We start from the raw sequence: 14,465 nt of genomic DNA on the forward strand, positions 1-14,465 counted from the left end.
CGTTTCTTTTCTATGTATTATCAAAACCCTATACAAATTAATTGCAAGTGTATGGTTCATACTTATTTTGCTATATGATCTGAGGACTGTTTCTAGAACCTGTCTCCGAGGACGTTTCTTTTCTGTGTATTATAAAAACCGTATACAAATTAATTTTGCTATATGATCCGAGGACTGTTTCTAGAACCTGTCTCCAAGGACGTTTCTTTTCTGTGTATTATAAAAACCGTATACAAATTAATTGCAAGAGTATGATTCATACTTATTTTGCTATATGATCTGAGGACTGTTTCTAGAACCTGTCTCCGAGGACGTTTCTTTTCTGTGTATGATAAAAACCGTATACAAATTAATTGCAAGTGTATGATTCATACTTATTTTGCTATATGATCTGAGGACTGTTTCTAGAACCTGTCTCCGAGGACGTTTCTTTTCTGTGTATTATAAAAACCGTATACAAATTAATTGCAAGTGTATGATTCATACTTATTTTGCTATATGATCCGAGGACTGTTTCTAGAACCTGTCTCCGAGGACGTTTCTTTTCTATGTATTATAAAAACCGTGTTCAAATTAATTGCAAGTGTATGATTCATACTTATTTTGCTATATCATCTGAGGACTGTTTCTAGAACCTGTCTCCGAGGACGTTTCTTTTCTATGTTATAAAAACCGTCTACAAATTAATTGCAAGTGTATGATTCATACTTATTTTGCTATATGATCCGAGGACTGTTTCTAGAACCTGTCTCCGAGGACGTTTCTTTTCTATGTATTATAAAAACCGTGTTCAAATTAATTGCAAGTGTATGATTCATACTTATTTTGCTATATGATCTGAGGACTGTTTCTAGAACCTGTCTCCGAGGACGTTTCTTTTCTGTGTATTATAAAAACCGTATACAAATTAATTGCAAGAGTATGATTCATACTTATTTTGCTATATGATCTGAGGACTGTTTCTAGAACCTGTCTCCGAGGACGTTTCTTTTCTGTGTATTATAAAAACCGTATACAAATTAATTGCAAGTGTATGATTCATACTTATTTTGCTATATGATCTGAGGACTGTTTCTAGAACCTGTCTCCGAGGACGTTTCTTTTTTATATGTTATAAAAACCGTCTACAAATTAATTGCAAGTGTATGATTCATACTTATTTTGCTATATGATCTGAGGACTGTTCCTAGAACCTGTCTCCGAGGACGTTTCTTTTCTGTGTATTATAAAAACCGTATACAAATTAATTGCAAGTGTATGATTCATACTTATTTTGCTATATGATCCGAGGAATGTTTCTAGAACCTGTCTCCGAGGACGTTTCTTTTCTATGTATTATAAAAACCGTATACAAATTAATTGCAAGTGTATGATTCATACTTATTTTGCTATATGATCCGAGAACTGTTTCTAGAACCTGTCTCCGAGGACGTTTCTTTTCTATGTATTATAAAAACGGTATACAAATTAATTGCAAGTGTATGATTCATACTTATTTTGCTATATGATCCGAGGACTGTTTCTAGAACCTGTCTCCGAGGACGTTTCTTTTCTATGTATTATAAAAACCGTGTACAAATTCATTGCAAGTGTATGATTCATACTTATTTTGCTATATGATCTGAGAACTGTTTTTTAGAACCTGTCTCCGAGGACGTTTCTTTTTTGTGTATTATCAAAACCGTTTATGAACTAATTGCAAGTGTATGATTCATACATATTTTGCTATATGACCTGATTTAGGTTGAGAATTACTTGCCAAGTAACTGAAAAAAACGTACTCAAATAGTATAGAGTATCCGTGTTAGATATTTCTAAATGTATGCTCATTAAAACTTGTGCATTGGTACTCTTGTTTATACCTCTGTTTTCATTTTTCCTGATCACATTGAATTTATGTCCCAGTTATTTGGATTAAACATGTTTGTTTACGGGAAACACCGACATAGCGATATTTATAAATACTAATACGATTGTAACCGTGCCTGTTACATAACATATACTCTGCTTCCCCAAAATTGAATTAACTATCACGTATTAACTGATAGCAAAATACTGATATCCGCCGAAAAAGAATCTTTGACGCATGTGTACGAAGCTTCACCAAATGACAAATCCTACAGACGATGCAAGAGAAAATAAGTTAATGTCTATACTTAATAAAATATATAAGTAAAACAACTTCGCTCATGCAACATACTCCATGCAATTTTAGTCTTTATCGATTTTATGATTTTGGCGTTGTTTGTGGTGGCGGTGGTGGTAGAGACAGCCACATTTATTATTCCTTAAATTGGTCTTGGAAAAGCATATGGCGTTTGACAGTTCGACAAATCATGTACGATAAAAAAGTACAAACTGTTTCAACGAGGTTTATGTTTCTTCATGAAATCAATTGCAGTGGATATTTATACGGCATTTACTAAAGTAGTCTTGATAGGCATATAGCACCGTTAACCTTGGTCCTATTTCCGACAGTGTGGGCAGAATTCTTTCACACAAAAACGTTTCTATAAAGTAACTAACACAGCGCATCATAAAGGTCAATACTGTAAAAAAGATTCTTGGCAAGGAAAACTCTGAAATCACTATCAAAATATCAGCGTGATTGTTTATTTTCGTGTGAAATAATGCATGTTCAAGTTGTCAAAAATTTGCAAGATTATTTTTGTTAAATTGTTCAATGGACATACATTATATTTTCGAGTATTTTTAAGTTTAAGTTGTTAAGACGTTTATTAATACGACATATTTTGATATTGTCGCACTTGATTCTAAATTTTTTGCAGGGTTGTCTATTATTGAGTGTTTTTAGAATAGATCTGTTTTTATCTAACGTGTACTCCCAGTATGGGCAGACATCGCACTTCGTATTGTTCAAACCAAAATAAATCACAATGTGAATGCGCACATGAGTTATTAGAACAAAACAAAATTCAATATCGGGATTTTGTTCTGTTTATTACAATGTGTTATTTAGCTTCACACATGTCCTACTACCTTGCGTACAGTGATATCCCATTCGGAGTACTAGCATACAATTCATGGGGCTCAACAATTTGAACTTTAAGTATAGGTTATTATTAGCGGACTGTCTGACATGTCAATAGCATTTTTGATTTTCGATGCTTTTTGAGTACACACTGTGGTTACATGTTCTAATACTTTCTAACAAATGTAATGACAGTCGGCAGCAGAGATTATGCCTACTATCAAAATCGAAATATTTGTAGTTATAAAACGGCATGTTCAACGGGATAAAAAATTGATGAATAAGATAGAGTTGTTACGTGCCCAATTCTAATATTCAAAAGAAAGAACAAAAAAGGAAAGAACTCGGCTACACTTCAGTTAAACATTATCAACGACCACGGCACTACATCGCCTGCTTCAGCAGTTGAGCGGATGTTCTTAAAATACGGCAAATATATTACAAAATAACTAATTAAGACAAAACCAATTAATCCTATTCAAATTGCACACGTTGCTTTTTACGTGTCTAAATTATTATAAAACACGCAGTGCATCAGACCACAGTGATCAGACAGACCTTTTTATTCTCGACCATGTTCAATAGAGTTATCCATTTAAACAAATATCAGTCACATTATAGCCTGGTGGATTTAAAGGTTATTTGTGCCATGGCGGCTGTGTTGGGAGTTTTGTTACTGTAATTTCAGTTTATTCACCGCTTCGCGCAGTGAGATAACGTGATTGGCTATATTTGAATCTATGAATCTGAATATAGAAAATAAAATATATTGTAATATTGATCGGAATCTGTAGCACACCCACTGAGTGTAACATGTTATATATCAATGCACATTTCAAACATGACATGCAATTTTATCTTTTAATATTTTGCCTATTTTGTAGCAGCTGTCCCTCAGTTTGGGAAAGGTTGCTGGAAAACTAAACTGGGTAGCAAATAGCCGGCATAATTCGTGAGCAGGTGTCGCATGACACCGTGTACCCGCGGCCTAGCCACCCATGGTGGGGAAACATATTATACTTTCATTACAATTCATTTTAATCAATCTCGTCAGCGTTTTGAGTCACCTTTCCCGTAGAAACACGCCTCGTGATTGTCCTTGTAAAATGACTTGTCTTGGACAGCAGACAAATACACAAGTATGTACTTGGTCGTGTTCGCAGCGATTGATCCCTGGCCGATGCACGTGAAGAAACTGTATTCCATTCATGCCAAATATATATATATATGTAGTCTTCAGAATAAAGTTCTACAGTCTTGATCTAATTTACGACAAAATACTGGCCAGGCCTGAAACTATGTTACTTGGCGTCAATGAAATTGTATCCCTAAGTTTCAGTGATAGTTCAAGTCTTCCAGCTTGAGGGACTGCTTGGTCCATTTTTGTATATTTAATTTGGATTCATGTACAACCGGCCCGACATCGTTTAAATACATTATCAGGCATCGTTCCAGTGAATTATCTCAAAATTCAAAATTTATATACACCATGATCGAACATGGTTTCCCTAAATTCGATGGATTTAATGCCATATTTGTATCTCAAAATTCACCACTTCCAGACAAGTGTATCGTATTTTTGAGTGAGTGATAAATATATAATTTGTCCAAATTTGCACAATATTCGGGTAAACATCCTGTTAAGGATTCTGATATAACAGGTGTAAGCTTCCTATCGTAAACAGTGCGTGTTTATCTAACGTCCATTGTCAGCATTGTGTTGATCGACGCCCGTCCTAAACTCAGTATGAAGAAACCAACGATATTCCAAACAAATACTAATAAATATTAACAAATACACAAAGAGGTGTAATATTAGGTTTTATTTTAGGCTTAGAAAATATTTTCTTTCACTCAGAATGGAACTGCCATTTAGCTTCATGGTCTTTCAGCTTGTCTTCGCCTCGGAGGAAAACAACAATACTTATACAAAACACATTGCGAAGACTCAATAATCAGGAAAGAAAACCCAGACAACCATGTCGTACTTGTGTCGAAATACATTTTGTATTTCACGTCAGAATATTGTTTAAAATAAAATATTCAGTCCAAGCCAAATCTAGGTCAAAGGGTCAGGTTGCGTGCATATAATTATATATAGTTAAAACAAAAAGTATTTGAACTTGTGTCAGCTGTTCAACATATATAGAAAACAGAAAAACAATGATAAGGCAATGTGAACCTCGGAATTTTTTTGTTAGTCCGAATGATATTTCGGGAATTGCGCGGTCGAAAAAAAGCGGAAATTGTTCGGTCGAATTCAGCAAGCGGTAGCAAAAGCGAGACAAAAAAGTGATTGGAAAACGGAAGTTTCGTTTAAATAGTTTTATTTTCCAAGTCAATATTCTATTTTACTAATACCATTTTTTCTAACGCAATGGCGAGGAAAAAAAAGCGTTGACAGACGAGGCAAACAAAATCTGCCACTCAGCGTCACACTCTGACACAGCAATTTTTTTTTTCACCATGAAACCCGTTCTGTTAGATTTCTTATCAGAGACACTTGAAGGATTAGCTTGTTTGTAAACTGTCAGCGTGTACAGTGGGACAGTAATGTTTGTCAGAGGATTATCCCTCGTTGTTCGTTTGCATAACAATGAAAACCCGAACCACGGTTACTTTTTTAGTAACCGTGCCCGAACGTTCCTGAAGTACGAACTCAAATGCCAGCAATTTTCTTCATTTTTCACGCTTGAAATTATTCATTATATCTGACACTCTTTATGAGTTCTATGATATCAGTGGTTAATGTGTTTGGCCATTTTAGTGCATATTTATAATAACGCAGCAAATTTCCAATGTTTTATTATCGAAAACTGTTTTTCGCGTTTTTCTTGAGTTGAAGTTTTGATTGAGTACGACTTATTGGGACCACCGCCAAATCAAGTGCCTTCGGACTAGGACATTCAAACTCGCAGTTAGCATTCAAAAGATAATGATGGTGTGCGAAATATTTCTGGGTTTTTTAGGAAAATGCTTTGTCACAGAATAATAGTATGTTAAAGGTGCCAAGTGTGGAGTAATTAGGGGACCAAAAACAAACCTGCGTAGAAATCGGAAGAATAGGTCTTTTGACTATGGAAGACGCATTTCAATAGACTTGATTACAGACAATGCCTTGCCCAAATTTCACCCGGAAATTCCCTCATTGTACTCTCGCAATCGCAGACTTGGTCATTTTTACAAAAAGTTTTGCCATTTTTGCGGTCACGTAGTAATTATGTAAACATTGACTCTCCAGATTGTGCCAACGTGTCCCTCTATACTTAGGCTTTTGAAATATATAAGCTAAATTACGGTTCTGAATGAGATAATAGACAGAGAATGCTTTAATCAGAAACGTCATCAAACCCTTCTCGCTACCTTAACACATTGTGTATCATGTTTTGGACAACAATGAGGCCTCTCATGTCCCCCGGGGTCCTCGGATCTCACTTAAAACTAGAATTGTGGTAATACCTTTGCTATATGCCATTAAAAGGTGGCGCACTAACCAGTGAGACGCGTTATAACTGTTGAATTGCGTGTATCTTTGAAATGTGTGTATCTGTCAAATTGGGGGCGCCCGAGGCTGAAATGGGCCTCCAACGAAAATGTGTAAATTTTTCACACTTTACGCGTTCTTCGAGGACGTGTCTCAGAATGGTGTCACGTGGTTAATAGGTCATTTGAAGCCATTCTATAGCACTTTAATCCGAGGACCCTGAAAATGTCCTCGCTAGCATTGAGACGTCCTCGGAGGCAGGTCAAATAACCTATCAACGTCCTCGAAGCATATAGTAATGCGAGTACACACACACACACACACACACACACACACACACACACACACACACACACACACACACACACACACACACACACACACACACACACACATACTCGCATTACTATATGCTCAGAGGACTCGGTTTCTAGACCAGTCTCCGAGGACGTCACTTTCTAGTGGGTTTACAGGCTTGATATTTAATTACATAATATAATATTATTGTAGGTATACATGGGTTAGTAGAGTTTAGCAATCAGACCATTTCTTCAAGGACCTGCGTTTGACTATCATACTGAGGACCTCCTTTCTGAGGACGCGATTTTTTTTCAGAGGACGTGGAAAATCTCGGGGGTGTCACTCCCACATGTGCAAAGTGTCACTTCACATGTCCTCGAACTGATATGAACAATAGCATAGCATTCACACATATAAGTGCAATTCACAAATGGCAGTTTAATTGTTATAGAGAATTGAAACTCGTACACTCAGTTACCAGCAAATGCGAGGCATGTCTTCTCTGTAACAAAAATCAGATCGAAAAAATGAAAAACAATTTGTGATGCCTTGCCCTGTCTATGCCCAGCACAAAAACATTCCATTTATGTATACAAAATATTCACAAATTTGCTTGAGCAATAAATCTCTGTGAATACCTTTAGTTTAATTTTTGTAAATCTGTTTTGAATTTAGACAGCAACACTTCCTAAATTTTTTTTTCTTTGTCATGTCACTTTTCATCTATCCATTCCAATGGATGTTAAGTAATTAAATGTATAAATAAAAATAGGTGTGGATATTTTTGTATATACAACATCGTTCAATAACTTAGTGGTGCTGAAAATTGGGTAGGGAAGGTAGCTGCTCCCCTCTCGTTCTGCACAATTTTATTAGGGAAGCAAGCATTTCTTTTTAACATTTTTTGTACATAATGGCAATGTACATCTCCAGTAGGGGACAACACTGATAGTTGCATAAACTGCAACTGTAATTCAGAGCAATGAACTCGTATCAGTATTTATCTAGCATTGTTTCCAAATTTTGAATTCGCTAAAATGGAATGGGGTTGGAATCTGGTTGATACAACTTTCACACAGAATATCATCACGCTATTTTCTAATAACCAACTTTATTTGCAATAGTTTGAAGGAATACATATTCCTTTCTTACATTATGAGAAATGAGCAGAGATCAAAGTGTACTTGTTAATAGTATAGGCAGGAAGTTTTCCATAGTTGTGTTTTTTCTCAGCCACATGTGGCATTATGTATAGAAAATTTGTAAATATTTTTAGTATATTTTTTCGTTTCTGTTGGAATGCAATATCAAACAAAATGTTTATTCTTATTTTGAAACTTCCAGCATGAAAAGGTGGTAATTTTCCATCCCAAATTTAGGTGAGATAGAGCATACGGTACTCCAAAATTTAAACAAGACCATGTTGTGGATGACCACAGATAACTATGGTAGTGGAAGGAATAAACCTGTTTGGAACTCAAGTACACCTAAGATCAAATGCACAAAATGATCATTGTAAATGATCTAAATGCTTATGCCCATAAACTTAAAGGGTGGTGGTCGGCGCAGCGGGTGTTTGAATTACACGTAAACAATGTATTTCACACGCATTGTGTGCATCGGTACAAGTCCATTATCAACCAGGCCATGGCGCAACGACCACCTTGCTTTAGGATTTATTTAATGAAAAACAAAATATATGGAGGTAGAAATACATGAAAATATTAATTAATCATAACAAAGAACACAGGAACTCCATTAATGGAACCATGAATTCAGTCACTTATTTCAGATTGAGCTCAATTCAATAACATTTACATTTCTAGAATCCAATTATGTTTTTATAATTCATCCTAAGTAACAAATGATGTACACAGAATATCTCAAACTTGCTATTGGCTTTTGGAGCAAAGCATGATTTTGATTGACATGATTACCATAAGACCAATCAGTGTAACATGTTTTTTAGAATGTAGGACAAGTGCACATGTAGAATACTACTGAGTAGCAGAGATAGGTTTGTTTCACCTGATCACACATTCAGTTCAGTATAAAGACATAAATTTTTTGTGACCACTGTAGTTAAAATGACAATAGCTGCAACTATCGATATTTTCATTTTAATAAAACATTTCCTGCAGACACTGAAAGCATAGCATAAACGGACATTGTACATTAAATCATTGTCAGTGAAATAAGGGGGGGGGGGCACGGTTGCGTTATGGTCTCCATCTATTGAATTCCAGTTTTAATGAAAAATTACAGTATAACTTACTGAAGGCCCTGGGTCAAATACGTTCCCAGCTTGAAAGGCTGACCGATCTCCACGCAATTATGTCTAAAACAGTATTTTGGTAATCTTTATGTAGGTATATTTAAACAAAAATTTTCAAAATCTATTGTCGCTTTAAGAACCTGTCACTGTTTCTATATTAATGAAATTAATGAAGGTATGACCCAACTGCAAAGGTTACAACAACTTGCATAGATTTGACCACAATATCTGACAGTGTGAGATTCATTGCAATAACAATGAAGTGGCCTTAAGGTATAGATGCATGTTCGTGGGCACTTTGAGTGAATTATTTTTTTTTTTGCTTTTTCTTACCCAGACAGTCTTGGCTAGATAATGTTAAAATTTTGGAGCATTGTCAATGCTGAAACACTCAAAAAACGATTTTAAAATAGAGGGAACCGAGGCATGTGATTAAATGTCCCGAAGTTTGTTTACGTTGCTTACAGTTGTAAATGATAAGTAAACAGTTTCACCCTTATCTCGCAACATGTCAACAACTTCTAGCCTGGCATATTGTTATATTACTAAATATTTTTGTTTTCACACATTTTTTTTCTCCCAAGGTATTTTAAAACTGAAGTATACAAAGTAAACATTTTTCGTTTTGCTGTAGAGATCACCCTGCTGATAGCATTGCAATGCAATGGAGAAACACCATTGCTGTGCTGTATCGATAACTTTTCAATGGCATGCTCGTAAAATGCTCGGTTAATTAAAAATAAAAATATACCCTGGAAATTACAGAAAAATTGCCAACAAGATTCTGTTTTTAAGCACCACGGAAAAATGAAGCACTCTGTGATGCCATCTTGGTTACCTCAATCGGAAACCCCCTTGTCAGCTAGCATGCACCTGTAGCGATGTCGAAAAGTACGTTGTATGTATGCTCTGCAACCTCTGGTACTAAGGCACTCTATAAATCAGGTACTTCCAGAGGTCAGGGTTCGTTTAATTTTTATCGACCCATCTCATCTTTAGTTGAATGAAACCTGTCTCGATTTACAATATTTTCCCTCCCATTTAGATTTTTTCTCACAGGCAGTTGACCAATTGAGTAGTAAAAACTGCAAATAGCCGTTGTGTAGCAAAATATTACGGCCCATTTCAAACTGGTCGTCTAACTTTGCATGGTCCATTTCACTGGAGATCACGAAAAACTGAGTCATACAATGTATTTTTTTTAAGGTTTGAGGGAAAGTAAATTTAGACTCAATCCGCAATGTTTATATAACTGTATGAATATCTCATCAGCTTTACGTGATCCATTGTGCCCCTCCCTCAGTGGAAATGATAACACGACACCGTGACAGTTTTCGCGCAAGGTGTTGACTCTGCAGACAATTTTACGTCCGTTTCGCTTGAATTGTAAATATTTTTATTTTATTTTTTATCTGACGATTGAACATCAGCAAGCATCGATGTATGATGGATTTTGGCATGTCGTTGTGATGCAATAGCCATTTTTGTAGACGATTAACGTCACTTTCATAAAACAGGCATTATCTCCGTTCGTGTTTTCTGGTTAGTCACAGAGATTGGAAATTAATTAGCTTCCACAGTTTTTGTCAGTTTGTCTTGAAATTCTCACACTATTTTGACAACAACCTATTATTGTTTTGAAAAAAGTTAAATATAGTGCATAATATGGAGATCCCGTCATTACTTTTTTCACCATGTTTCTTTTTGATTATTTATGTATGTAGCCTTGCCTAATCTTGCTAAACATTCAAAAAAGAGAATGTTTGTACCTGTTTTCTATAATTTAAAATCGTCTTTTGAGTATGTTCCACTATTCACAATACTGCGAAATTTTAACAATCTATAGCCAAGACTTTGGATAAAAAAAAGCAAAAAAAAAACAAAATTCACTCCCAAGTGCCCAAGAACCTGTATCTATACCTTAAATCATAATCCTGCTGGAACGAATCCCTTTCTATAAAAAGAGTTTAATACTACCATGGCCGAGCACCTGATGAGGTGAGATGTAGAATCAGGTGTGGTAGCAAATATGAACTGGCGGCTCTTTAGCAGTTCTTTACAGTTTGATGTATACCACATTATTATATAACATCTGGCAGCAAAAATAACAGAACTCATTTATCCTTCCGTCTCTTATGTACCGTAATCAAATTACGAACACAATCTTTTACATTTTTCCAGGACCTATGGCACAAAACTGGATTCTGTTGTAAACAACTACTGCAAGCAGCCTTTCCAGGCACGTGTAGAAGTCTAATATCTTGCGAAAAATAATTTTTAACAGCCATCTTTTCTTCAACACTCCATATCTTATATTCTGCACCTAACACAAAAAGAAAATATCAAGTAAATCTACTGTTACAAAGTAACAAGGTAAATAGACAGCCGCAAATCAAAATCTGTTGCTGCAAAATTGTTTAGATTTTCAAAAAGAAGTTGTTTGAAATAATAGTTGAAAAATTGCCATCACTCAAAATCAAAACAAGGTGTATATAAGTAATATCCTATGAGTAATTTCAAATTAAATGACATTTTCTTATGTTGATTTTTTATGGTTTTGTAAATGACCACCAGTCAGTCAAACATAACAAAAACAAATCAACATGGATATGTAATAAATGATGTAATGCAATTTTAAAGTAAACCTTATATTTAATTATATTATAGCATTATCAATATCAGTGGATTTTATGATGTCAATGCAGCAGATTATTCGCAATAATGTATCCCATTATTGATCCCTGTACCATGGATTTGATTACAATGTAGTTTTCGAAAACGAATAAAGGAGAAACTATTTAAGAAGAGAAATTGCAAGCATCCTCGTTAGCTCTCTACGTTAAAGCACGCTCGGTTGAAGCATTTCATCTAGTAGGCATGCTTTTAGATTCCACGACTGATGCCGCTGTCATGTCCCTAATCGTGTCAATGAACTAAGGTTAACCCGGGGTGATTCATCCAAGCAGATGCTGCTATGTTTACAGAGTGTGAGTACAGAAAAATGAATAGTAGTACTACACTTATTTGTGAAACAAGATTGTTGTCAGGTGTCTTTTTTTAGTCCCCGTTCGAACGAAGTCCGAAAACGGGGACTATCATTTTGGGTTAGTTCCATCCGTCCGTCCGTCCGTCCATCCGTATGTATGTACGTCCGGAGCTATATCTCAAACACCAATTGACTGATTTCATTCAAACTTTACATGAAGACATAATATCTTACATATACGCGTCAAGTTACTTTATTATCGGAGCAAAAATGGCCGACTTGTGGCCATTTTGGATGTAAAATTTGCTATTTCTGATACCTAAACGTGTCTGCAGCAGTTTCTCGGAGATGACTGGGCCGATTTGGATCAAAGTTGGTATGATGATCATACATATTGGTTTGTAGTTGCACGTCATTTTTTTATCGTGATTCGAACAAATATGGCGGCCATCTTGTTTTTCATGGTACCCATGCTACTTTATCTTGAATGCAATGAATGTCTCTGTTTAAAGTTTGTACAAAGATAGTATACCAAGAGATACATCTGCACCAGCATGGTTTTTGTGATTCAATTCAATATGGCTGGCCGATGCCCAATTTTAATGTAAAAGCACTAAATCGTCATTTTCACATGTCCAAGGCTGTTTCTCAAAGATGACTGGGTCGATTTGGATTATGATGATCATACACATTTGGTTATATGTGCACGTCATACTTTTTTCGTGATTCAAACAAATATGGCGGCCATTTTGTTTTTCATGGTACCCATGCCTACTTTCCTATGAATGCAATGAATATTTCTGTTTAAATTTTGTACAAAAACAGTATACCAATAGATACATCAACACGAACATTATTTTTGTAATTTGATTCAATATGATTGTCCAATTCTCATGTAAAAGCAATAAATCATATTTTTTTTACAAATCCATCTCCTATTAATGGTTTCAATCTAATCTCAATGACTTCATCAGCATCAAATTGATATGTCAAATCACAAAATTTTGGACGGGGACTGTGTCGTTAACAATGACTTGTTATTTATACAGCAAGATTAAAATCACTGTTTGTAGGATGGCTAACACCCACTAGCTTTCCAGCCATGTTCACTCACTCGCTACGCATTCGTTTGGCTTGAAGTATTCATCAAATCATGGGCCTCTCGTAGCATTTGAAAATAGCTATTACAGGACTGTAGCCAATAAAATCCACCTCAATGGTTTGAAAACACTTGCTGGATTGGGTAACAATACGACAACGTACATGTACCCATTGTACACACTCCTACGCACAGTCAATTCCGTCAGTCCATAGGCGGCGGTCTAGCATAGCATAGTGCAAGGTCGTGACGGACACCAAAAGTACTAGTCACTGTGTGCCGTTCACTCGGGCGACCACTACAATGCTACTCCACACCACACTGTAAATTATTTAATTACAAGAATATTTGATGGATAAAAACTAGTTTCTTTCTTAGTTTGCCATATGAGATTGTGAATACAATTTTCAGAAAGACATTTTAAATTGTTCAGATTCACAGGCCAGTGACTGCGAAATAGTTCTGTTCACTGTGGATTTTTCTCGAAATTTTCCATTTTTTAGTGGCAGCAAATCCACTGATATTGAAAATGCTTCAAAAAATAACAATAATAAATTCTTTGTCAACTCATAATGGAGTAAGCTTTCGTCCATTATGGGTTGGCGGGTCGTTCATTATTGTTTAAATAGACATCATAAAGTCATAGTCTATGAGGTGCAATACACATTGAAATTTTGGCAGCTAAAGACATACTGAAACAGTTCCATACCTTGAGGCATCTGTCTGCTTTTTTTCTTTACACTAGATGAAGTCTGAGTGAAAGAAACATCACTTTTGCCAGATGCCCTTCTTTTAGGATAAGCAAGCTCATGCTGAACTAAAAGGAAGAATCAAGTAAAATGTAAATGAAAAAGAAAGAAGAAAAATGAATCCTGCAATTCATATATGTTAGTTATAAATTGAAATTCTGCCAGCTTCATGCATGCTGAACAATTTGAGCCAGAACGAATCAACACCCCATCATTGTAAGGATAGTAATATCTCCAGAAAGTGTATATATGAAGGGACTGCACATAATGATAAAAACGTATGTTACTTGATACAAAGCATGTTTCCAACTTACCAATCTGTCAAAATGTGGCACACTTACCTGGATGTGCTTGTTTAGCTTTCTTCAGTCTGAAGCAATGGTTCATTTGTGTTTGAGTTTTGCTCTTTAACACCTGCAAGAACAGCCAGCCATTTAATTCATGAAAGTCAATTATAAAAATTTGAAAACAGTGTATTTAAAAAAAAAACAATATTGGCATACGATATGAACCCAAATGACACTAAATTACACATTATGATTTTAAAAGTTGTTTGCATTTCTGATTTTATTTACTTTCA

The 14,465-nt window shown here is 35.5% G+C and overlaps 1 protein-coding gene and 1 long non-coding RNA gene across 2 annotated transcripts; one reads left to right on the top strand and one right to left on the bottom strand.

Moving 5' to 3' along the window:
* Positions 1 to 7,870: 7,870 nt before the first annotated feature.
* On the bottom strand, positions 7,871 to 14,306 carry LOC146748131 (uncharacterized). Its single transcript, XM_085491647.1, has 3 exons — positions 14,227 to 14,306; positions 13,846 to 13,953; positions 7,871 to 11,374 (listed from the first exon to the last, which is right to left on the bottom strand). The coding sequence occupies exons 1-3, from the start codon at positions 14,270 to 14,272 to the stop codon at positions 11,166 to 11,168; spliced, it is 363 nt and encodes a 120-aa protein (XP_085347773.1). The 5' UTR covers positions 14,273 to 14,306; the 3' UTR covers positions 7,871 to 11,165.
* On the top strand, positions 11,363 to 14,162 carry LOC146748132 (uncharacterized). Its single transcript, XR_014926736.1, has 2 exons — positions 11,363 to 11,424; positions 13,882 to 14,162. It is a non-coding gene; the product is annotated as an uncharacterized LOC146748132 (long non-coding RNA).
* Positions 14,307 to 14,465: the final 159 nt, after the last annotated feature.

Source organism: Saccoglossus kowalevskii, chromosome 2 (assembly GCF_978046115.1).
Source record: "Saccoglossus kowalevskii chromosome 2, keSacKowa6.1, whole genome shotgun sequence".
Classification (NCBI taxonomy): domain Eukaryota; kingdom Metazoa; phylum Hemichordata; class Enteropneusta; family Harrimaniidae; genus Saccoglossus; species Saccoglossus kowalevskii.

Bases quoted from the DNA above. Each gene is read 5' to 3' on its own strand.
- LOC146748131 (XM_085491647.1), bottom strand. From the start codon at position 14,272: ATGAACCATTGCTTCAGACTGAAGAAAGCTAAACAAGCACATCCAG. The intron at 13,954-14,226 runs GTAAGTGTGCCA...TCTTCCTTTTAG, and splicing joins AGCTAAACAAGCACATCCAG to TTCAGCATGAGCTTGCTTAT. The intron at 11,375-13,845 runs GTATGGAACTGT...TTTTTGTGTTAG, and splicing joins AAGCAGACAGATGCCTCAAG to GTGCAGAATATAAGATATGG.